The sequence below is a fragment of the Pygoscelis adeliae genome, unplaced genomic scaffold, assembly GCF_000699105.1.
Source record: "Pygoscelis adeliae isolate BGI_AS28 unplaced genomic scaffold, ASM69910v1 Scaffold285, whole genome shotgun sequence".
In the NCBI taxonomy this organism is placed as follows: domain Eukaryota; kingdom Metazoa; phylum Chordata; class Aves; order Sphenisciformes; family Spheniscidae; genus Pygoscelis; species Pygoscelis adeliae.
Window position 1 is genome coordinate 70665 of NW_008824867.1, and position 23606 is coordinate 94270.

General features: G+C 46.3%; 1 protein-coding gene across 1 annotated transcript in view; it reads left to right on the forward strand.

Annotated features, from left to right (window-relative positions):
• Nucleotides 1-23606, forward strand: part of ATP11C (ATPase, class VI, type 11C) — a 39691-nt gene that overhangs the window by 13259 nt on the left and 2826 nt on the right. The window contains exons 8-29 of the mRNA XM_009324464.1: nt 1866-1969; nt 2694-2744; nt 3613-3677; nt 4279-4360; nt 4727-4877; nt 5520-5717; nt 6653-6814; nt 7012-7169; nt 8117-8188; nt 9085-9158; nt 9881-9984; nt 10593-10774; nt 11332-11595; nt 11947-12121; nt 12808-12910; nt 14059-14204; nt 14583-14642; nt 15711-15838; nt 18390-18525; nt 20377-20442; nt 21279-21382; nt 22791-22944. Of these exons, the coding sequence (XP_009322739.1) occupies nt 1866-1969; nt 2694-2744; nt 3613-3677; nt 4279-4360; nt 4727-4877; nt 5520-5717; nt 6653-6814; nt 7012-7169; nt 8117-8188; nt 9085-9158; nt 9881-9984; nt 10593-10774; nt 11332-11595; nt 11947-12121; nt 12808-12910; nt 14059-14204; nt 14583-14642; nt 15711-15838; nt 18390-18525; nt 20377-20442; nt 21279-21382; nt 22791-22944 (2739 nt within the window). The remainder of the gene's footprint in view (nt 1-1865; nt 1970-2693; nt 2745-3612; nt 3678-4278; nt 4361-4726; nt 4878-5519; nt 5718-6652; nt 6815-7011; nt 7170-8116; nt 8189-9084; nt 9159-9880; nt 9985-10592; nt 10775-11331; nt 11596-11946; nt 12122-12807; nt 12911-14058; nt 14205-14582; nt 14643-15710; nt 15839-18389; nt 18526-20376; nt 20443-21278; nt 21383-22790; nt 22945-23606) is intronic.

Here is a 23606-nt window from a genome sequence, read left to right on the forward strand (position 1 = left end):
GGAAAGAAGCAGCAACAACAAGGCAAAAATTATATACGTCAGAAGACATGAACATTTGGTTGCACTTGTGTTTGATAAATATTTATACAGATACTAGCAACTGCAGTAGTAAGGCTGGAAGATACTTTAAAATGACATGATTCATTCTGGCACACTCTGAAGTCAGTGGGAGTACCATTGTCGATCTGATATGTATTGTATGGGGTCTGTGGCTTGTCTCTTTATGGGTGGCTGTTAATTGGTACTGGAAATCTTGTGTAGGAGCTGATGCAGTGCTGGTGCACCATGCTGGTTCCACTAGTGAAGAGGAGAGGAGCTTTGAAGTGGCTTGAGGCTAAGAATAGATAACCATGTTAAATAGGCAATAGCTTAATTGTGTCAGGTGTATTATATGCATGAGTTCACATAACTTTTGCAGAGTCTTGGCTCTTACTAACTTTTGAGTCTGCAAGTGCAATGCTGAATTTCTATATCAAGTGCTGTGGTGTTTTTTTTTCCTGGTTTGTGGATTCCTGTAGGTGACTGGGAGCTGTCTCCTGTTTCTTGACGAGATGAAAATGAGTTTGAAGGGGAAGGGGGGGAATAGAAAAACAAGTGCTGTTTGGGGAAATAGGTCTAAACATTAGGAACCAGGCTTTGCTGCGAAAGGAGGGTGAGGGAAGCACACACAGGTACACAGAAAACCTCATCTGCACTGATATCTGCTGCCTACCTGATGGGGATTTCTCTGGTATTTGGGGCATGTCAGGTCGAGGTATGACATGCCCCAGGTCAAGGTATGAGAAAGATGCCTGGTCAGGTGAAACTGGAGCAGAACTATAAAAGGGATTTTGTCAGGGCTCTGTCTTTGAAGGGCGAATCTTTGGTCATGCGTTATCTAAAAGAACGTGTGTTTTCTAAATACGCTAAGGGACCGAGGATATAAAGATTGTGGAATTGATTAGGAGGTGGCTTTGAAGTATCACTCAGTAATTGCACGGTGTCCGTGGTGACAGTAGCAGTGGATGCAAAACCCCGCACAAGGGCTGGGTTTGGTACTGGGCACTGCAGGAACAGTTTTAAGTTGTGTTGCACAAAAGCCGCGATTTATACCAGAGGTGCGTGTGTGTTGGTGCGTCTGCTTTCAATACGAAAAGCCAGGCAGGTTACCAAAACGGCATGAAGGTGGGTATTTATAATGTCATGACTACAGCGTGTGTAACGTAATGGTTCCTCCCAGGGTGCGCAAGGAGGGGAACGCAAACATAAGGAGTGGAGGAAGCTTTTTAATGAATTTGTTTATGAGGATGGATTGAGGCAGCCTGCCGTGCAGCCCGCCGTGACTTGGAGCTCTGAGTAGCTCCTATAAATAGAGCCTGGAAGGCAGCGAGCGGATCCTTCGTGGGCTTTCCAGTTAATTGTGAGAGATGAACCTTCACAGCCGCAGCTGCTAAAAATAGCTTGGAGTCTGCCAGTGCTCTGCCTGATCCCTGGGCGCTGGAGCTGGCGTCTAATTACCTTCATGAGCGGGCGGGCGGGTGGTCCCCGGGAGCCCCTTCACGCCGGGGGCACCTGCAGCCTCCCCCCAACCCCAGCCGGGGAGGCAGCAAGTCCCCAGGGAAAAAACAAAGACGCTTTTGGTGCATGCCTTACCGAACAGATGTCCAGCAGCTCCTTCCCGCTACGGTTTCTCTTAAGCTTACTGACTTCAGTCTTTTGCTGAGAGATGCTTCAGCTGCTTTGTGGGAGTGGGGTGAGGGCTTGGGTGAGCTGCTGGCGCTGACAAGCCTTTGCATGGTGGTATTTTAATTAATGGGGTATAAAACCTGGGGACGGGCGGTGGTGCTGGGGGCCTGCGGTGACACTGCCTGTGCTTCTCTGCCCAGACTCACTACGCAGTGCGGGATACCACCGTGCTCTGTACGGATGAAGCCATCGACGCCCTCACTGCCACGATCGAGTGTGAACAGCCGCAGCCCGACCTCTACAAGTGAGTCTGCTCCTCCTGCCTATCCCGGCTCCTCCGGCCCATCCTGCCCTGTCGCTGCCTGGTGTCATCTCCCTGCAGACACCTGAGCACCGTCGATTAGGGGATCTAACAAGTTACAGTTCAGCAAAGCAAAGGGTGTTTTCTTTTCATCAGAGACCGAAAGGTTTCTCGAGGCAGCTGGGAGTTTCTGCTGGGCTTCTTCCGTACAAGGATGGCAAAGTTGACAGCGGACTTCTTCAGGGCTCAGTTTCTTTGCAGCAAAACCTCCCCGGTGAAACACTTGTCGTGTTTTAATGAGCTATTTTTTGTCAGCTCAGCTGTAGTAACGGTCCGTGTGCCTATTCTTAGGCCACTCTACCTTCCAAGTAAAATGTATCGGGCTGAATGACTTCCAGGAGTAAGCTGTCTTTGTGGTTAAATCCCTTGAAGGAGTTTTGCTGGGGTGTGTTGTACTCTGCAGTGGGAATGGGCTGGGGTGCCTAGGCATGGTCAGGTACTGCTGCTCCGCTGCTGGGTGGCAGCTGGGGGGCACCCCCGGCCGTGGGGAGTGTGTGGTTTCCATCTGTCCCGAGTGCAGCAACCCCTCTGAAGCGTTAAACTCTCAAATGCGCTCATTGATGTGTTTGTTTCCATCTCCTGTCAATGACTTTTTTTAGTATGTCTGTAGTAGCTCTTTATAAGGTTAATGTGTTTGTAATACGAGTTTCTCTCATTTTTATTGCAGATTTGTTGGAAGAATTATCATCTACAGAAGCAACCAGGAGCCCATAGCCAGGTTGGTCTTGCAGCCGCCTCGCTGGCCCTCCTCAAAGACGTTGGCCACCTACATCGGATTTCAAGGATCTGAACTTGTGCTGCCATCATAAGGGAATGGTTGTTTTTCTTTAACCATTCCAAATACTTCGTTATTAAGGGAGGCCTGTAGTTAACCTCTCCACTTAGCTCTTCTGCCATCCTGTGACTTGTTTGAGCCCCTCTTGGGGAAGCAGTGCAGGACCACCTGGTAATATCCTCCCCTGCTGATGGGGAACAGATTTACCAGGCAATTGCAAAAAATTGTTATTTGAGGGAAAGCAGAAACTTAAACATCAGAGTGTTTTGGGAAAAAATAAGCAAATAATGTTTATAAGTCATCAAAACCAGGCGGCTGTCACCGGAGCGGTGCTGGCCGAGTTTCGTGCTGTGGTGCATCTACCCGGACCCTAGAAGCCACGGAGGGTCATGGGTGGGGGTTTCGAAGAGAAATAAAAACACGAATGGGAGCAAAATAAACCATCGGCTTTGGTGCCATTGTTTGACTGTGCTGGAATGGACAGGTTTTCGATACTTTTAAAATCAGGTTTTTATATAAGTACCAGAACATATTAGATCTGAACATTTTGCACTTATTCCTCAAAAGCCTTACTGATAATCCCCCATTAAATTTGGAACTTTGAGCACCAAAAATAGTCTGCGTAAGATGAAATGGAAATATAAGTATGTAAAGAGAAAACCAAACTCAAGCAATGCCCAATTTAATATACAAATCAAGTAATCGGATCTGAAGAACATCTGTTTATCTTTATAATCTATCTCTGGGTCTAAATTATGGAGAAGTTTGAATGTTCTTTGAGTGATGTAGTTATAACTTCTTTTACGTTTAGGTCTTTGGGTCCTGAAAACCTGTTGCTGAAAGGTGCTACCCTCAAAAATACCAAGAAGATTTATGGTGAACACTTTATTATTATTACTACTATTATTTATTTATTTAAATAGTTCTGATAAATAATGACAAATGTAGATGCTCATCACTAAATCTGGAGAGGGAAAATACTTCTACTGCCTGTCTGCCAGGGCTTTACATTTGCATTCAGTATGCAAGCTGATTGCAGAGTTTACAGGGTGAGATTAGGAGATATTGGTTGTATCTGCAGTGCTGCCAAGCTGTGCAGGTTGTGTTCATACACCTGAGCAAGGTTCTCGTTTTGCCTGAGATACAAAGAGCAGGGAGTTGTTCCCAAACCCTTCGCTGAAAACGTGTGCTAGGATCACGGTCCCAGCCACCGCTGATAGAGGGTGACAGCTGTTAGAGAAGACTTTTTTCTGACTGTATGTGATCCATAGGCTCCTGCTCAGTGCTCTGGGATGTTTGCAATTACATCACTTAGCAGCCTCGGAGGCTTCTGTAGTTGAACAGTCCTTGGGTAATGCCTCTTTCTTCAACTGGGATTCGAGTTTCATGTAAACCCCGATGCCCCTTATGGCTAAGTGCAAGCTGGGTCCCTCCGGGGCTGCGAGTCCCTTACCAGCCCTGCTTTGACACCCTGTAGGAGTTGCAGTCTATACGGGAATGGAAACGAAAATGGCTTTGAACTACCAAGGGAAATCTCAGAAACGGTCTGCTGTAGAAAAGTGAGTATTTACAGTCAGCAAAAAATGGGTAAAAGCTGTTGTTTGGTTTTTTTTATGGAGGACTTGCACAGAAATAATCCCCTAATCCGCTGCCTTTTGTTTCGGACGCTCTCTGATTGCATAGAAAATCTGTATATTTGATTAAGCATATCTTTCAGGAAGCTGCATCATTTAGTAGCTTTTTTATTTAAAAACAAAACTAAGAAATGTTAAAATATATGAACTGACACTGAATTATCAGCGCTGTCAAAAGCACTTGTTCTGTAATTCCCTTCCTAAAAGTAAGAAAGTCTTGTTTCTGCTCATTTGCGTGATTTTCTATATAAAAATAGCTGCAAGAATTTAAAAAAGAAACCTATTTTTCAGATCTATCAACGCTTTCTTGATAGTGTATTTGTGCATCCTATTGAGCAAGGCTACTGTGTGCACGACTCTGAAATATGTCTGGCAGAGCAATCCATTTAATGATGAGCCTTGGTACAACGAAAAGACTAAAAAAGAGAGAGAGACGTTCAAGGTAAGTGGATTTGTATTTCAGCACCTCCTCCAGCTTTATTTATTCTGACAGTTTTATTTAATCTGATAATGTCTTCTGCCAGCCCTGCGAGTCCTATTTGCTGCAAGTGCTGTCGTTTTCTTCGGGCTCTCCTGCTGTTTGCATTTTTTTCCTGCCTCTCTTATGCTTGTGCACGGCGATGCTTGTGTGGAGCAGGGCAAAGCATAAATAAATATTGCATATTATATAAATGCAGCCGCCGATTTAACCTGGATCCTTATCTGAACTTGATCTATCTTCCTGCTTTTAGTAGGTAAACTTAAATTGCTCCTTGTTTCTAGTTAATTGAGATCAGAATGAGCCTGTAGCACTATATTCTTAAGAGAAATATACTTGAATAAAACATGGATTTGGTCACTATGAAGCAGTGGGATATACTCTGGTATTATACTCTCGTAGATCTGCGGAAGACAATGAGATTTTCTACATTGAAGGAAAATGGAATTTGGCCCTGTATCTTAGCTGTATTCATTTTTGGGTTGTTTTTCTCTATTTAACCTTAGAAGAAAAGCTGTCTAAAACCCCAGAGGTGTTGCTGTGAACTGCCCCTGCGTTACGCCTGACGGGCACAGACTGCATCTTCTTCTCCTCTTTCCATTGCAGGTCTTGCGGATGTTCACGGACTTCTTGTCATTTATGGTCCTCTTCAATTTTATTATCCCAGTCTCCATGTACGTTACAGTAGAGATGCAGAAATTCTTGGGTTCCTTCTTCATCTCTTGGGACAAGGAGATGTACGATGAAGAAATTAAAGAGGGGGCCTTGGTGAACACCTCGGACCTCAACGAAGAGCTCGGGCAGGTCAGAACATGCTCTGTTTGCATCTGCTTGGATGAAAATGTGGACGAAAATGTCTTCCCTGATAGGAACCCTTGTTGTGGCAGTCCCTCGCGGTCCCCTCAGGGCAGAGCTTCAGCTGGTTTGGTGGCACTTTCCATTTAACGTGATTCTGTTCGCTCTGTGAAACAGATAAGGTCATGAACAGTGCACGAAAGAGCAGGAATTGGGTCATGCCGATTGTTTCCATATTGGGGAATATCAGGCACAGCGCTTTGCACGTCAGGGTGGTTTGCTTTCACTGCTTCAATTAGAACTTAAAAATCCTCTGTCTCTTTGAGGATTAACGAAAATGTCTGCCCAGTCATCTCTCTAGGCATGCAGTGCACATGCAGTCACGCTGTTGCTGGCTTTGCTGGGGCAATTAGCTCAGGCTTCCCTTTCTTATCTACATCAGGAGAGACTGAGTGTGGGGTATGAGTAGTGTCTCCTGCTTTTTATTTTGCTTAAAAAAAAATTAAAAAATCAGTTTGGAGTAGCAATTACCTAATTGAAATACAGCACCAAAATGAAGATCCCCCAAAGGAGGCAGCAGAGCTGCAGCAGCAGCTATATAAGTGCTAGGAGCTATAGCAAAAGACCCAATAAAGAGGATTAGGGGAAAACGAAGAGCCTGGAAACAGATTTTAAGTCTTCAGGAGCTGCCTCCTGCTACCTGTGCAAAACCACTGAAAAACGAAGGAGCTGCTCTGAGGAGAAAAGTAGTAAAACTACACAGTGGTGTAACTCCCGTGGGGCACCTGCATCTTTTTGGGGGTCCAGGTTAGGATAGCAGTAAAGTACTCATCAGCATTGCCACAGATGCACTAAAATGCCGCAGCCTTTTTGGTTTTGAGGAGCTCCTTCCCTGGCGCATGGGGCTGGGGATGCAGCGAGGCAGCCTGCCCACTTCCTTCTAGGTGGAGTACGTCTTCACGGACAAAACCGGGACCCTGACGGAGAACAGCATGGAGTTCATCGAGTGCTGCATAGACGGGCACAAGTACAAAGACTGTATTTCGGAGGTGGATGGCTTCTCTCAGACTGATGGACCCCTAAAATATTATGGCAAAGCAGAAAAGGTAAGAAATCTGCGTGTTGATGACTGTTAGGGTTTTGTGGTCAGCTCCTGGCTGGGTAAATACAGCAGAAGCTGGGGAAGTGGGTGTGTGTTTTTTGTTTTAAAACATGCATACACAAAAATCACAACCAAGTGCTGCGAGGTGGGCTCGGTGCACGGCATTAAGCTGGTAACGAGCCCTCCCTCACTCCTGCCTAGAGCCGCGAGGAGCTGTTCCTGCGAGCCCTCTGCCTGTGCCACACCGTTCAGATCAAGGAAGCAGACCAGGTGGATGGGCTGATAGGACATCCAGAATGCAAATACTCCTATATCTCCTCTTCCCCAGATGAAATTGCTTTGGTGAAAGGCGCAGAAAAGTAAGAATACAGAGATGTTGGGTTTTTAATTCCCTCTCTCCTGGTGGGAGGGAGGTGGGGGTTATCTGAACGTGGTAGATCCCTTTCCCTGGTCAAGACTGCATCTCTGTCTGGGAAGCACGTTGTGATACCAACACTGGGCCTGACCCGCAGCCCTGTGAAGCCATGCGAGCCTGTGGGCTTAAATGAGCTCTCTGTAAAAGGGGATGCTCTGCAAAGGGTCTTCCCTGAGCAGCTTCTCAGGAGGCCTGGTTTGCATCCACTGCTGAAAGCAGCCCCAAGGTGCTGCAGTGCCCGGCTGAGGCAGAGGCTCCTTTGCTGGAGCCCCCGTGGCCATGTGTTTTAATCCCCAAGAAATGGAGACCAGTTACCATGTGCTTCTTGCAGCCAAATTGCTTCCTTGGCATGCAGTGGAAAAATAATAGGGTGGCAAAAATAATAACTTTTATCAAACCCAGATTTGGCTGCCCCATCCCTGGAAGTGCTCAAGGCCAGGTTGGATGGGGCTTGGAGCAACCTGATCTAGTAGAAGGTATCCCTGGTCATGGCAGGGGGGTTGAACTAGGTGATCTTTAAGATCCCCTCCAATCCAAACCATTCTATGATTCTGTGCTATTGCCAGCCCCCAGATTTTAGACGGAGGCTGTTGCAGCTGTATATACTTGCTCATGGCTTGTAAATCTGCTGGAGACCCGGGGGACCGCGTCCAGAGGCTCTCGGCATCTGTGCGCTGTGGTGCACAGCTCTCCAGGTCATGGGAGCGGTGCCAGAACATCACAGCAGGCTCTGCGTGGAGCAAGCAAACATCTAGCCAAGCTTTTTAGCTCAGGCTCGCTAACTTCTTTGCTCGGCTCTGCAGTCCAGAAGATGAAACGAGAACGTTGTTAATGTATAATATGTGCCAATGGGTGTTTTCAATGTTGTTCTGTCCTTTTGTTTATTGACAGGTATGGTTTCACTTTTCTAGGACTTGAAAACGATTTCATGAAAATAAGAAACCAAAAGAATGAAACTGAAATGTAAGTGCTGCAGGGGCTGCCGAGGAACAGGGCCCTTAGTGCTGCACTGGCTCTCGCCCGGCTTGATCGAGTTTGGTCAATGTGGCCAACCTGGCAAGGTCAAAGCTGTTCCGTGAGGGCTGCCCAAAACCTCCTGTCCTTTTTACAAAGCTTGGCACAGCAAGGTGCAGGCTGGAAGGCTTGCTTGCAAAAAAACTGGCTGTTTTAGTGACGTCTCAATTCAGGTCCCCTGAGGGCATGCGGTCCCTTGCATGTATCCTTCATCCGTGCCTGGCTGTGCAGATGGCTCCCGGGGTTCACGGGCTGGTTGCTGACCTTACGGATAGCGGCTGGGCCTCACAGCGAGATACTCTAAGCCTAAACTGCGTGATGTGGCTCCCTTCCCTGGAACTCTTTTCCCCTCCCAGGCTGAAAACAATTAGATTTTACACTGTGCTAACAGCTCGTGGGACATCTGAGAATCACTGACCTAATCCCAGCGCTCCCCGAGAGCTTGCCTTTGCAAGCAAGTTTCACTTCTTACTCCCCTTATAGGGAAACTTCTTACTTAAATGCCAGAGCCGATGTCGCTGCCTGCTGAGCTGCTGCCCAGCCTGGGGGCTCGGTGCACCGGTGGGCAGCGAGGGGAGCACAGTCACAAGCTGTAACCCAAAGCTTTGCTGTCTGGTGGGAGGTCTCGTGTGTGCACCCCCACCCTCAGCCCCATGCTCAAAGCAGCACTGGAGTTTTTTTTACTCCATTTTCTTGTGCAGTAGCTGTAAAAAGTACCTTGCCCAGTGGATGCTGCCGCTTGCAGAGAGTATTGATTTCTGCAGCTCATTGTTAGTGATTTTCTGTCTTAAATAGTTATTTTTCTTTTACTGACTCTAAGCTCTATTTTTTTTTTTTTTTTTAAGGTACCAACTTCTCCATGTGTTGAATTTTGATCCTGTCCGTCGTCGTATGAGTGTCATTGTGAGAACCTCCACGGGTACAGTTAAAACGCATTTCTGGACTCCCATACATGTGTGCACATGTACACAAATATAAAACACATCCTCTTTATTCCTGTACTGAGTGTGCATAATGCCATGCGCTGTAACCCAGAGAGGCTAAGCTGTTAGGTTTTCTAAGCTGTCTAATTAAATCCTGTACTGGGTCTGGTTGGGATAGAGTTAATTTTCTCCATAGCAGCAGTTGGGGGCCAGCAGCAGATAAGAGGGGAGGGGACAGGGATGGAGACAGTGACCCATGGAGAGCTCCCTGCTTGCCTTGTTCCAGCCTGGAGGTACAACCACAGGGGGAGATCTGAGACCTTCCCCTGAGTGGGAAGGGTTTTCGTGGGGATAGCAGACAAAAATTCAGAGGTCACCATCCTTCTCGAATGTCAGTCCTGTAAGGTATGGGATGCTGGTTTTACTCTCCTCCAAAAGGTTGCCAAGGTTTCTAAATAGGAAAAAATAAAGTGCTTTGTCCAGCCTGTTGCAGAAAGCTTGCTCAGAGGCAGGTAGGGACACCCCATATTCTAGCTGAGGTCAAATAAGGTTTTGCACAGGTTAGTGCGAGGCCACTTTTGGTAGGCAACTGGGCTTCTAGCAATTCCTTCTTTAGTCCTGCCAGATTTTCTCCCTCTGCATCATTTGCTGGCTATTGAATCTGTTAAGTCTTTCTACAGCTTGTGAATGCTATAAACTATTTATAATTTGCTTTTAGGAAAGTTGCTTCTCTTCTGTAAAGGAGCAGACTCCTCTATTTTTCCAAGGGTGCAGCAAGAAGAAATCCAACAAACGAAAGTCCATGTGGACCGCAACGCTATGGTGAGCACGCAGCTGGAATTTGGCTGGCTCCTGGGGTCAGGAAAGCCTTATTCCAAAAATAGGGATGTGACCTTGCTTTGGAGGGAAGTGTTGAAAATCTGAGTGTCACTTCACATTGTTTTGAAGCCAGGCTTCTTTCCTTTTCTGTTTCTTTGGCTTCCAACATTTATTTGACTTTTGATATACTTATATGGTCTCCATCACGGTTGTGTCCAAGCATCTCCCAAGCAAGTTAAAAATAGAAGTAACAATAGCAGGCTGTTTTCTCCGGTGGGAGAAATGCCTGGTCCCTGTTGTGGGGACACCGGTCCCAGCTCTCCCTGCTGGATGCACGCTCTCGGCTCTGGTCCTTCTGTCTTAGTTTCTGTCTGCCATATTACGTGCACGTAATAAGCATAACCACGGTTACTCCGATGGGAAGAAGTTACTGTATAAACACAGAGAAATTGGTCTTTTGACTCAAGCCAGCCAACTGTCATTGCCGTCAGGGTCAGTACTGACAGAAAGTACTGATGGTGGAGAAAAGCACTAACCCTAAAGTGAGGAGCTGTAGAAAATCTGGTTTTAGGGCACTTGTCCACTTTAATTTCTTTCCCTCCCCCTACCAGGATGGCTACCGAACGCTTTGTGTGGCGTTCAGAGAACTAACTCAGAAGGAGTACGACAAAATTGACAGACAGCTTAATGAAGCTAAGATGGCTCTGCAGGACAGGGAGGAAAAGATGGCAAAGGTTTTTGAAGACACAGAAGCAGACATGCACTTGATTGGGGCCACTGCCGTAGAAGACAGGTAAAGAGGTGACCACCAGCACCGACACTGCAGTACCTGCAGCTTCTCCAGACGTTGCATCGTGGCCCTGACTCACCGTGGTGGAACTGAGCAGCCAGGCAGATGCTGGAAGTGTCCAGGGCAATTAGTTACACCATGGCACAACCCATGACACAGTGCCCTAGTTGCTGAAATTGGCTGGTATGGTAGGAATTAGGATTTATTAGAAACTACATTTCTACTACATAGAAGTATTTGCACTTCTAGAGAGTGAATTAAGCATGCAGCATTAATTTGCACATCAAAACTAATGCAGTTTCACGTGCACTTACGGTAGCTGTATGTGTAAATTAAACTCTTACTCTTGACTCAGGTCTGAGTGATTTTTATTTTTTTTTGGCTGCAAATAAGAATTTGGGATTGCTGACTTCTAACCCTTATTCCTGTGGCAGTCGTCTCTCCAGCACAGGGAAAATCAATTAACATCTCTCAAGCTGATATTTTCTACCTGCGAAATAAGGGTTATATGGATTAAGCGCGGACCAACCTGAGCAGTGATGTTTTGCTTCTGCTTTCAGGCTGCAGGAGCAGTCAGCAGAGACGATAGAAGCTCTGCACGCAGCCGGCATGAAGGTTTGGGTGCTGACGGGAGACAAGATGGAAACTGCCAAATCCACCTGCTACGCCTGCAGGCTCTTCCAGACCAGCACCGAGCTGCTGGAGCTGACGGCGAAAACCGTGGGGGAGAGCGAAAGAAAGGAGGATCGGCTCCATGAGCTGCTGATGGAGTACCATAAAAAGCTGATTCAGGACGTTCCCAAAAACCGGGGAGGCCTGAAGAGGTAAGTGAGCAAGAGGACCCAGCCCGTGTGCATTTGGGATGCAAATGTAAAGTTTATAGAGAAATAGGACCGTGTTGTAGCCCTGGGGACTCGCTGCTTGCACAGACTGCAGCTGGCTCCTTCGCTTTGCTCATCATCTCTAGTATTAGTTGGTTTTGAACTTAATTACACAGTTCCCTTACTGAAGAGCACACGTTAAATCCAAGCTTTTTAAGATTGCTAAGCCCCGAAAAAGGGATGGGAAGAAGATTAATGCAAAAGCGATTTCATTTCCACTAAGATGATACAAATAGCTAGATTGGCTTCTTAAAATCTGATTTTATTTCCAACCTGTTCCTCCTTGCGTTGCAGAAGCTGGACGTTGAGTCAAGAATACGGCCTGATAATAGATGGCTCAACGCTGTCGCTGATACTCAACCCTTCTCAGGACTCCAGTTCTAGTAATTACAAAAACATATTTCTACAAATCTGCTTGAAGTGTACCGCAGTCCTCTGCTGCCGGATGGCTCCTTTGCAGAAAGCACAGGTATTTACTCTACTTTCAACTGACTGAAGCACATCATTAGGTGATGCAATGCACTTTTAATCCACTGGCTGGGACTTGACCTGATCATTTTAATCAGCTAGGGCTTCTCCAGGCTATGTGTAAGCCTCGTCTGAGCTTCAGGACATGATGGAAACACACAGGTCTTTCAAATCTGAATGTAAAAGCTTTGTTTAATATGCTCACAGGAAGCCACAAGTCCAAGCCAATTAGAAATAAACAAAAAACCCCCCGATTTGTTCTTTATTCCTTTCCAAATTTATCAAGTGGAGTCTGTGACTTCCTCAGGCCAGCTGATGGTATCCAAGCCCGATAAGCGGCGTGTTTCTGCCCCATGGGAGGGTTTCTGCGAGGGGTTCCTGCCCCCTGAAATGCCTGAGAGGTCCCATTTTGGGGAGAGCAGGGTCTGGCAGAAGGGAAGGGCAGGATGCTGCTGCCTGGGATTTGTTTTTAAATACCGTCCTTCAGCCCTGTGCAGCTGGATCTTGGCTTTTGCTCTGCTTGGTGACAGCGAAGGAAATAACAAGGGGTTTTATTAATCTGAACTCTCCAGGTGTTATTTTGCTGTTGTAAAAGCCCGGCTACTTGTCCTGGGGGGGCTCTTGCAAGTGGGGCGGATTTTTACTGCATTCTTGGTTTCTGCTGTTACCCTTTTTTAAATCTTCTAGATTGTGCGAATGGTGAAGAACACAAAAGGGAGCCCCATAACACTCTCCATAGGGGATGGTGCAAATGATGTCAGTATGATTTTGGAAGCACACGTTGGAATAGGTAAGACCCCTGATAACACCCAGCTGACACCTAAGACCTGTCTGCGGTTGCTGGGGTTCACTGTTGAGGCGCAGTCAGTATTTCTGATTGCACATGGCTAAACTAATCCCACTGAAAAATGTGGGAAGTCTGCTGTTGCTTTCTTTGGAGCCGGGGTTTGACTCCAGATAAATGCTTGGGATTGTCATATACTGCTCACCTTTGATAGTACCACTCTCTTTGTCAGTGGTAAACTGCAGATTGTGTTCAAAAACTCTATGGCCAAATTCAAGGTGGTTAAGGTCGCTTGCTGATCAGAGAAAAAAAAAAAAAGCACAAGTAGCAAACTGATGGGTGATTGCTGGCAGTTGTTGCAGAGGCAGTGCAATGAAAATATCACACTTTATTAGGGCTATCTGGTCGCAGCTGCTAGTAACTCAACACTGGGGACCTGCACACGTTTCCTGGGGGCTGATGCTCAGTTGTGTTGTGTCTGCCGTGTCCCTATGACTGACATCAGGCTGGAAACTATCCTCCTTTCTGCAGATTGGTGTCAGAGATGCAGGAAATACTGGAGATTTTTTTAATACCGCTAAAGAAGGGTCGATGGAAGAGAAAGGGCAGCCTCTTTATTTGGGGCTGGTGGAAATGCCGCGGTGCCCTCTAATGAATGGGGTCCCAGTGCAGTTCATTTGGATGTGGCTTTTGAGTGAACAAAACTGTCTTTCTTGAGCTCTGCTCTGCAGGGATGTCTCGGGAAGCTGAGCGTCTGCAATGAAATAACTAGAGTGTGTGAGATGCGGGCAAGCCTGTGAGGAAACCAGTTCCTTATCTTTTATCAGGTTTGCTTAGATACTCTTCACCACACTCTCTCACATAGGAACTCAGACAGCAACCTAAATCTAGCTTAAAAACTCCAGAGGCAGGTCTTGACTGTTGCGGAGCCAAAACTACGCCGAGTCTTGCGACACGTTAGCGTTTTGCTCTCCTGGGGCACTCGAGAGGGAAATATGGCCTTTGTCATGCCTTGAGACACTGAGTGATGTGAACAAACCTAGTGGGTAGCATCGGTCCAGATTCCAGTCCCATAGGGATTAACCCCTTGCCATAGCATCGGTCCAGATTCCAGTCCCATAGGGATTAACCCCTTGCCACGCTTCTGTCTGCAGGTATAAAAGGCAAAGAAGGACGGCAGGCTTCCAGAAACAGTGACTATGCTGTGCCAAAGTTTAAACATTTAAGAAAATTGCTACTAGCACATGGGCATTTATATTATGTGAGAATAGCACACCTTGTACAGTATTTCTTCTATAAGGTAAGGATGCATGTGCAGCTTATTTCTTTGTTTATACTATGGGTTTCTTTGACAATAGACGAAAATAGTAAACAGGAAAAAAATGTATAGGCTATTCTGTAGCTCTGTTTTCCTTCCCTGGAATAGACTGTGTCTCTGCCGTGTGCCTGTCAATTGAAAGCAGTGCTTACAGGGGAATGTGAGCATGACTTTCTTCCAGTGTCTTCTGCAGATACTAACTGCTCTTTGGATTAGTTTTGTGCTTGGTAGAAAACAGTGCCCTTACTTGTCTGATATTACAATATCAGACACTAATGCCTGGTAACAGGAAAAATTATTTGGATTTAGATTGAGAAGTCAAGCGCTTCCCTGCTAACCATTTGTCTTTTGTTTCCCTAGAACCTTTGCTTCATTTTACCGCAGTTTTTATACCAGTTCTTCTGTGGATTCTCACAGCAGGTAACTTCCAGTAATGTGTCTATAAAGCCAGGATAAAAAGCAAGAGGCACAATGAGGCTTCCTAGCAGAGACTTGGCTTTTGGCGTCCTGTCCCTTCCTCGCCTCGCTTTAGAGGACAGTAGGAACCGACCTCGTTGCTCAGCACCGTATCTGGAGCATAATATTTTTGAGACCCATAACTGAAAAGAAAGAAATCTGCTTGCTTTCTTTTCCCATCCACCACCCATAAACATAGATGGACACCTTCCTAAAATAACGAGAGAGGGGTTTAGCTGGTTTGTCAGCACCTGATTTTGCTACTTCTACTTCACTTAAGAGAAGAAGTTTTCAAAGACTTCCCGATCTTTTCTCCTCTGCTGCATTTCTATGCATTAAAGATGTGTCTCAAAAGGAAGAACGGTTCGTTCTTCTATGACAGCCTTTAAAAAAAGACACACGATGAGTGTCATCAGAGACTTGCTTAGTCCAAGTGAGCATCAGAAGGACAGATCCATGTGGCGGGTGGGCTCACCTGCTTGGAGACAAGACCTTTGGCTTTTGTGTCAGCTTACGGGCTTTTGTGTCTGTTTGGGCTCAAAAGTAACGGTAAGGAAGAGTAAATGATAGGAGATAATTCTCTGCTTGTCTCGGCAGAACCACTTGCTTTTTTTTTAAAAAAAAAAAAAAGAAAAAAAAGCAGCCATAGTTCCTCTAAAACAGTCTAGTCTTTAGAGAGTCACAGGAGACATGAAGCATATTAATAGCAGCACAAGAGCAGCTACAGAAGAGCTGTGATAAGGGCTGTTTAGTCACGTTTTTCTGAAGAATGAGCTGGAGATGAGACCAGCCAGTTACAAAACTTCCCAGTGGTGGGAGTGGGGTCCCAGCCGTGCAGCCTGCCGGTGCCTTGGACCCCCAGCATTGTACAGAGTGTGACCCCTATGAAATGAAACTGTCCTGTGTGGCTATGACAAAGGATGAATCTGCAGGGTATGTACGGAGGCAAGGGCTGGAAACTTTTAATCTCTTTGCAGGGAGACTTTTAAAGTGGAATTTCTGTCTCATTTTACCCTTTCCTCCTCTTTTAAGCCACTGTATGATGCTGCTTATCTTACCATGTACAACATCTGCTTCACATCACTACCTATCCTGGCTTACAGCCTCCTGGAGCAGCACATCAACATCGACACGCTGACCTCAGATCCTCAGCTGTATATGTAAGTAGCACTGGACTGGGTAAGCCTCTGCACAATTTGGTTAACCGCAATTTAAGCTTTGTTGGTGGGGGAGTGTAAGCAGGTGCCCCTGTCCCGTGTCGGTGATGGGGTCGCTATGAACTGCAGAAAAGGCTGTTTCTGGCACTGCTGCTTCTGCGTTAGAGCTGAGCAATGTCCTATTTACTGCGTATTTCTACTTATTTATGCTCTCTAACAGTATCTGGTCTAGCAAATTGCACTGCTGTGTCTCTATAAAAAAAATAAAGTGTAGGTGGAATTTTTCATCCGTAAGAAAAATCAAGCTGTGAGCATGGCCAGACCGTTCATTCACATTCACTTTGAGCCAAGCACGTGATAGAGCGTGTAATGGATGGAGGGGAGATCTAGCTTTCAGGAGGAAAAAAGATCCATTCATTTTTGGAAAGACAAATGTTCCTGAAGCCCAGCTCAGGCAGGTAGGTTCTCAGCTGGCCTAAGCAGATATCCTCCCCCAGGCTTCCCCTCCACAGGCCAAATCCCTGTATCGGAGCCTATTACTGGGGAACTCTGCTCTTCGATCCACGCGCTCAGAGTTTTCTGCCACGTTGCCCGTGGAGAGCCCAGTTTAAGAGGAGACTGCCTTTCTCTGCTTTGCTGGTCGCCTTCTCTCCTTCTTTGGTTGCAACTGAGGGGGGCTCCAACCTCCCACGGAAACCGAGATGTTTCCCATCTTCCCCCCCACCCCTGCCCACGCACACGTACTTGGGTGCAGTCCTTCAGCAAGGACTAAGGAAGATGCTTTTTTGGGGAAGCCCCTGTTCGTGCATCGCTGTTGCTAATTCCCTTGCCTGGCAGTAAGCTCAGCGCCGAGCTCACCCCTGTGGAGAGAGACCAGGTCGGGGCTGCTTTGGCCAGTGCCCTGTGCAAGCCCTGTCACCGTCGTACGATGCTCCTCAGCCGCGGAGGGGCTGTGTGTGGCAAACCATGCTCGAGCCAAGAGTGATGCCTTTGCAGGGACAGCAAAGGGAATGAGCAGGCACCTAAAGATACTGCATGAAAGTTGCTTTAGGTATAGAAAAATTAGCAAATACGATAAGGGGTGGTAAGACTAGGAAGGAGGCTTGGGTGCTTTTGAAATAAGTACTCAGATCCATGATTGATTAGACCGCTGCGTTCCTCCACTCGTATGGCAAAATGCCACCCCATGTATTTTTAAATAAATTGGTAATTGAATATTGTGCAGCATAGACCAATAACAGCAGGCCCCTGTGCATTCGCCTGGTGGGCTGTCTGATCTCTGGGGTCCGTCCATTGAGGGTAAACAGATTAATTGTGCAGGCAGATAGCTTTAGTTTGAATATTCATGACTGTGCATGTGCTGCTGAATGCAAAACGACTGCTGCGCCTCTGCTGTATGAAGCGCTGAGTTGCTGCAGTGCAGATCTCTAGTCTGAGGCACTGTAAAAAGCCTGTTTACGATGAGCGCTGCAGGACATAAATATAAATGCAAAACAGAGCTTGCAGTGAGGAAGTTGGTTGTATTTTCTCTTCTTGCAATAAAACCCACTTACAGTCTAGTTTATCCATGCTCTTTTCTTGTACCCAAATTGCAGTATGTTAGAGCATTGTCACTGCAACACCGTGCGTAGGATTCGGTAGGGTTTTGTTTTAGAAACTGCAGTTACAGGAGCCCAGCACCACACCGGTTTGCAAGGTGCATCTTGCTGAAAAGGGATGTATTGCTTTAATAGTTAGGAAGAAAAATGAGGAAAGAATGGGGATTTTTGGTTTTGTCATAAACATGCTTTTATCCCTCATCAATCTTCACGTTTTAAAGAAAGTAATCTGAAAAGATAATGATGCAGAAACTTTTTTTTTTTTTAACTCCCTGCTGCCCTGACGGCCGCTCGCCTCTCCCTGGGCTTTGCCTGCAGCCCATGCAGAGCTCTGCCCATAGCGCATCCATTTGCTGCTGCTGCCTCCGCGCCAGATCTCATCCTATGTTCAGCCAAGAGCCTCCTGCTACAACCCCCGTGTTAAAAACACCCACCATACGATTCAGGAGGTTATTTTCAGCCTGTGCAGAAAAACACCGCTTCCAGAAACAGGACTTGCAGAGCTTTGCTCAAAGAGGGGGTTTGTGCATTCAACAAAAAGGGGGAATCACGCCACAGATTCGCTGCATCCCATACAGCTCTTCCTTAGCGTTGCCCTGATTTTAAAATTCAGCAGTTAATGTCAGATAGCGTGGGCAGTGCAGGGGCTGTGGGAGAGGCTCAGGACAGCATTACAGCTGTTTGCTTTAGGCTGGCTTGGGTTTTAATCCAAGTTACCTAGAGGAGAGGGACAAAACAAATTAATATGCTGAACCTCTTATGATTTCTCATGACCAGCGGCTGCATATGACAAATGTCGTTTATGTCCTGTACACTGGGAGATATTTATGTGTTTTACCTCCTTGTCCCCTACAGCAAGGGCTTGCTCCAAAGCCCGCTGATCACCTGGCTGCGAGGGGCTTTGCAGCACATCCTAAACGTGACGGTGATGTTCTTGTTGCTCCATCTCTTGGCAGGAAGGTTTCGGATAATGCAATGCTGCAGTGGAGGCCGTTCCTGTACTGGACCTTTCTGGGCGCCTTTGAAGGGCTCGTGTTTTTCTTTGGGGTTTATTTTCTTTTTCAAAATTCATCGCTGGAAGATAACGGAAAGGTAACACCACCAAAAAAAGACAGAGAAAGATGAGTGTTTCTTTTGTGCACTGCCTCTTTTATATGCCTGGCAGGGAATATCTACACGCTTAATCTGTGCGGTGTGTCTTGAGTCTTGTCCGACCGTGTAGCCTTGCTTATGGTGTGATTTTGCAGCAAATGCTTGAAATGAAACATTTTCCAAATTGCCATGGAAACAGGGCAGAGCTGGTTATACTCACTAGGTAAAATAACTAGTTTTACACACAGCTTTATTCCAACCCGGCGAGCTTTGCACAGCGCTCTGCCACTCTTCTGCGCGGTCCCAGGCGTTGGCCCAGGGCAGGAGCAGTGCCCGTCCTTCCCACCCGCGTGCCGCGTGAAATTCGGCACGTGTTCGGCTGGTGACGAGCGACTGAATTATCCCACCCTGATAAGATGCTGCTTGTCAGCGCAGACATGGTACAGGGCTGCTTGTGTGCTGCACCTGCTCCGGGGCGTGATTGCAGCCTCCCTCCTCCCTTTGCAATGGGGGAAGGCTGGCGCTGGGGTTTTGCTACCGCTTCAAAGCCAGCATAAGTTAGCACCGCTGTCAGAAGGAGCAGGCTGTTCTTCTCCCTGCTGTCTGCTTGCTCGTGCCTCTTGTGTCGGGACAAGCGCTTGCATTGCCACCTGAGCGAGGTATGGGAGCTGCTCAGGGTTAACTTGCACAGAAACGGGGTGGGGGGGGGTTGGAATTGAATTTTTTTTCTTTTTCCTTTTTTTTTCTTTTTGCTGGTTAACTGAGTACAGAGCAAAGCATTAGTGGGGTGCGGCTACCACGCGTGATGGCCTGGGCTGTCTCAGGACCCTTTCCCCAAGGGGGTACGCAGCGTGTTATCAGATCTCGGCTGATGGAAAACTTCTTTACACCATCACTTGCGACCCTTGAAAATACCTTAGCTTTTTTAGTGGCTAACACTTGGAGAAAAGCTGATGAAATTTATGTATGTATATGCATATGTTGCATCAATGCCAGCATTTATGGTCCCAGCTATAAGTAGTCAAGCACCTATATTATAGATTCAGTGCCTTTCTGTATTTATGGCCATTCTGCTTGTATTTGAATAAAACATGAAGCACTGATATGTTCGGCAAATGCCTTGAGAGGTCAAATCTAAGTGTCACTAAAATAAGATCTGTGGTTATGTCCTGTTTTGTAAACACTTACGCCTGTAAGAACTGCTACCAGCAATTGTTCATAATACCCATGTATGTTTGATTGACTCCTTTTTCGCTCCTATTGACTTTAATTTTTTTGCATTTTTTGAAAACTTTTACATTTCACTTTCTGTTTTAATGTATGCATTCAGATCTTGACAGCCTTTGGTAAGCATCCCTCCCATTCATTGCCATCATTTGGATTTATATACAGTATCTGCTTTTCTTTGTCGTGCATAGTCACTAGTATCCGCAAACCAAACCAGATGGAAAAATACCCATTGGTGCATTCTGCAAATGGGACTAAAGCGAGACGATGAGCAGAGGTGTTGCAAGAAAGCAGAAACTGAGTAAATTACCAAGAAATCATGAAATACAGGTGGTCCAATGACTTGTGTCCTCGATCAACATTGCTGTTAGTAGGAGGTTGTACCTGTCACTCTCCCAACTCTGGGTCATCTGTCTGTGTGGCACTGCATGGCGCAGGGTAGCGTAGCGGGCGGCAAGTCGTGCGGGGCGCCCGGCGCCTCTCCGAGCATCAATCCCCCGTAGCAGTCGCTCCATCCCATCCTTCCCCTCTGGTCCCTGCTTGCACCCCTGTCCTCATCGTCGTTTCTGTGCCTCTCCAAGGAGATGGACCGAGATGCCTGTGGCAATGTAACGTGTTTTTCAGGTTTTTGGGAATTGGACCTTTGGGACGATTGTTTTCACCGTGCTGGTGTTCACCGTCACTCTGAAGGTTAGGCTCTTCCTTCCTTTTCCAGTCACTTATTTTTGCAGTCATTTTCCAATGCATGTGTGTGCGCTATAAAATCGTGCAGTAAATGTGTTGAAGATGAAGTTTCTGTGAGCATGTTTCCCACCACGCTTAAATCTTCTCTTCTTCCATAGAGGCAGAACTTGCTTATTGACCGCTGTTCCTTTGTGTAGTCTATGGTCTGTATTCCTGGGCTGTGCTGCTCTAAAGTGTTTGTGTTTTGGTAAACTTGTTTTCCCATTTTTTGCCCTCTTCTGAGGGCTCCAGTTGGTTACGGTTGACTTTTTCCCCCACACTTTCACCCCTTGGCGTTCAGTTCCAGCAAGAGGAGAGGAAACAATAGAGAACTTATATTTGTCCACCTTGTTCCAGACACCGTTAAGCACCGGCGGGATCACAAAAGCACATCTGTCAAATAATAATAGCAAATCTGCTTTGTTTCATGGAGCTTTCCAGAACGAACAGTTTGCATAAGACCTTACAAAAGGTCTTTTATGTTTGGTTCAGGACAGCAGGTGGTGGCAGGAGGCAATTACAGTCCCCGTAACCTTTAGACATTTCTTTCCTGTAGCGTCGGAGGTTACATCAAATTTATTCTATTAAAAAGTGTCAGTTACAATTAGAAACTCGCTGTTTCCCTGTTGACATTGTGCCAATCTGTAGCTACTGAAAATATTTTCGCTGGTGCACGTATGCAGAGAGGTAGCTGTTTGGAGAACCTTCAGCCTTTCTGTGAAAGCGGTCTGAAGTTTGATATAAATACCATCAAATACACTCTGCATCTAACGCCTGTTCTGTCTCCTTTCTTATTCACACAGCTAGCGTTAGATACCAGATTCTGGACGTGGATGAACCACTTTGTGATTTGGGGCTCCCTTGCCTTCTATGTGTTTTTCTCGTTCTTTTGGGGAGGAGTCATTTGGCAAGTATCTCTTTTTCTTTCCACGGTGCTTTCTTAGGGGAATGCCCGGCGCTGGCTTTGCGGGACGTGGCTGCCGCATCCCCTCGGTTGGGCTATCCAGAGATTTACGGATGGCAGGGTGTGTGCAACCATGCTCCTTTCTCTACCAAAGAGGTAGCCTAAAAGCAGATAACGCCCTGGTCGCCATCCAGGTGCTCGGTTTTGGCAAGAGGTGGTTTGCTTTTCTGCCCGCGGGGTCATTTCTGGTGCTGAGGCCCTTGTCTTCATTGCGAGGTTCCAGGGTAAATATTTCAGGATCTGTTTGTGCGTGTGGATGGGAAAGAAAGGAAAAATTGAGAAAAAAAGAAACCCAGTGATATGGAAGGAAAGAAAAAATGAGGCAGATGCAGAGCAAGAGGACCCGGCACTCTGGGGCGGCTTAAGGGGGAGAAATAAGCCAGAGAAAGCGCAGATCCTGCTGCTGGAAATCCTGGATCTGAGTAGGAGAAGAAATTCTCATTGATTTGAGTGTGACCAGGATTTTAGACTTAATGTCTTGCAAAAGCAGGCAAGCAACAGTACATTACAAATATTACTTGTTTTCTACTCTATGTGGAGTAGACATTCATAGTAGACAGCATCTTCAATTTTACACCTTTGCTTTCCCATGGGCTAGTGCCATATGGGTTACTGGCTAGATCCTTGACCCAGCAGCCTGCTAATAAAGATGTGGAACTGATTTAAATGTTTTAATTGAGGGTCATGGGCTTTGTTTAACTTTTCAGCGTTCTTAACTGACAGATTCAGGTCTGCGATCTAGCCAGATCTGCGTGCTGAAATGTGTGAGTTTTCTATTGGTGTGTTTAACTTGCATAGCTCAATATTTTTAAGTTAATGCTAAGCAACAACTGCTTTGGGATCCTTGTCATCAGTTATTTATGAGGCGTTTTTCAGAAGCATCTGTTGGTTCCGCTCATCATCAGGAGAGGGAGGAAGAGGCAAATAACCTACTGGGACCAAGAGTCTCTGGATTTCCACCATCAAAAGCAAACCAGAAGCTATAGCAAAGTCCAAAGTTGAAATAAAATGATCTGGTTTTTGATAAGGTGAATAATTTATCTTTCAGTGATAGTAGCAAAATAGGTGACAGTAGCAAAATTCAAACACCTCCCCACCCCAAAATGAAACAGATGTGGAAGATGCAAAATACATCGTGTAAGGTGACAGGACAGTCCTTCAGAGCTAGGGCCATTGAGGGCAGGAGGTGCATTGGGAGAAGGATGGACAGTGTGTTTCTGTGCAGGCTGTATCCATTTCCATCTGAAAGGGGGGCGTTACTGCTAATAGTTTCATCTGAATCTACCTTTGATTCTGACCTTCTTGGGAAATTTGTGTTAACGAGAATTTATTTGTATCCTTTCTTTTTCAGGCCTTTCTTGAAGCAGCAAAGAATGTATTTTGTATTTGCCCATATGCTGACTTCTGTTTCCACGTGGCTGGCAATAATTCTCCTGATCTTTATCAGCCTTTTCCCAGAAATTCTTCTAATAGTTTTAAAAAATATAAAAGAGAAAAATCATCAGGTAAGGAACAAGATGATGTATCGCACAGTATTTTTAGGAAGACTTCTTTTACTCTTAAGCACCAGATGAACCCGTAATAGTACCATGTACCACTCACATCTTGAGGAAGGCTTTCTAGAGTCTCGTCTTGCTTTTCCACATGCCAGAAATGTCAAGAAGCTCATCTAAAAATACTGCCTAGATCTCTAACGAGGAGAGACTCAACCCGTGCCTTTCCTTAGTTGCCTTCACTGGATGGAAACCTGCTGTCTCTTATAAAAGTACAATAACCCTTTTCCAACCTGAACTGATCATCGAACCCACCATATTGTGTCCTGAAAAAAAGCTACTTGTTTTTATGTCAAAGAACACACCCACGACGTTCCCCTTGGGTATTTCCTCAGGTGCTGGTGCAGGTGTTGTCACATCTGCCCACTCCCCTTAATAGCGGGGGCTCATACTGTGGCATTAGCCTGCAGTGTTTAGCTCTCCTCAAAAGCAGTCTGGTTTCTTAACGGCTTTCCTCTGCTGCTGAGGAGGAGGGCTCATTTTAGAAGTGTAAACCATCTCCTAAAAGTTTTCTTTGTCAGTCCTGCAAATGGTGAATGCCAGCACTGCCGGGCTCACGACTCGCACCATACTGAGACCCCCCCCCCCCCCCCCCCCCGTGCTCCCTCCCCTCG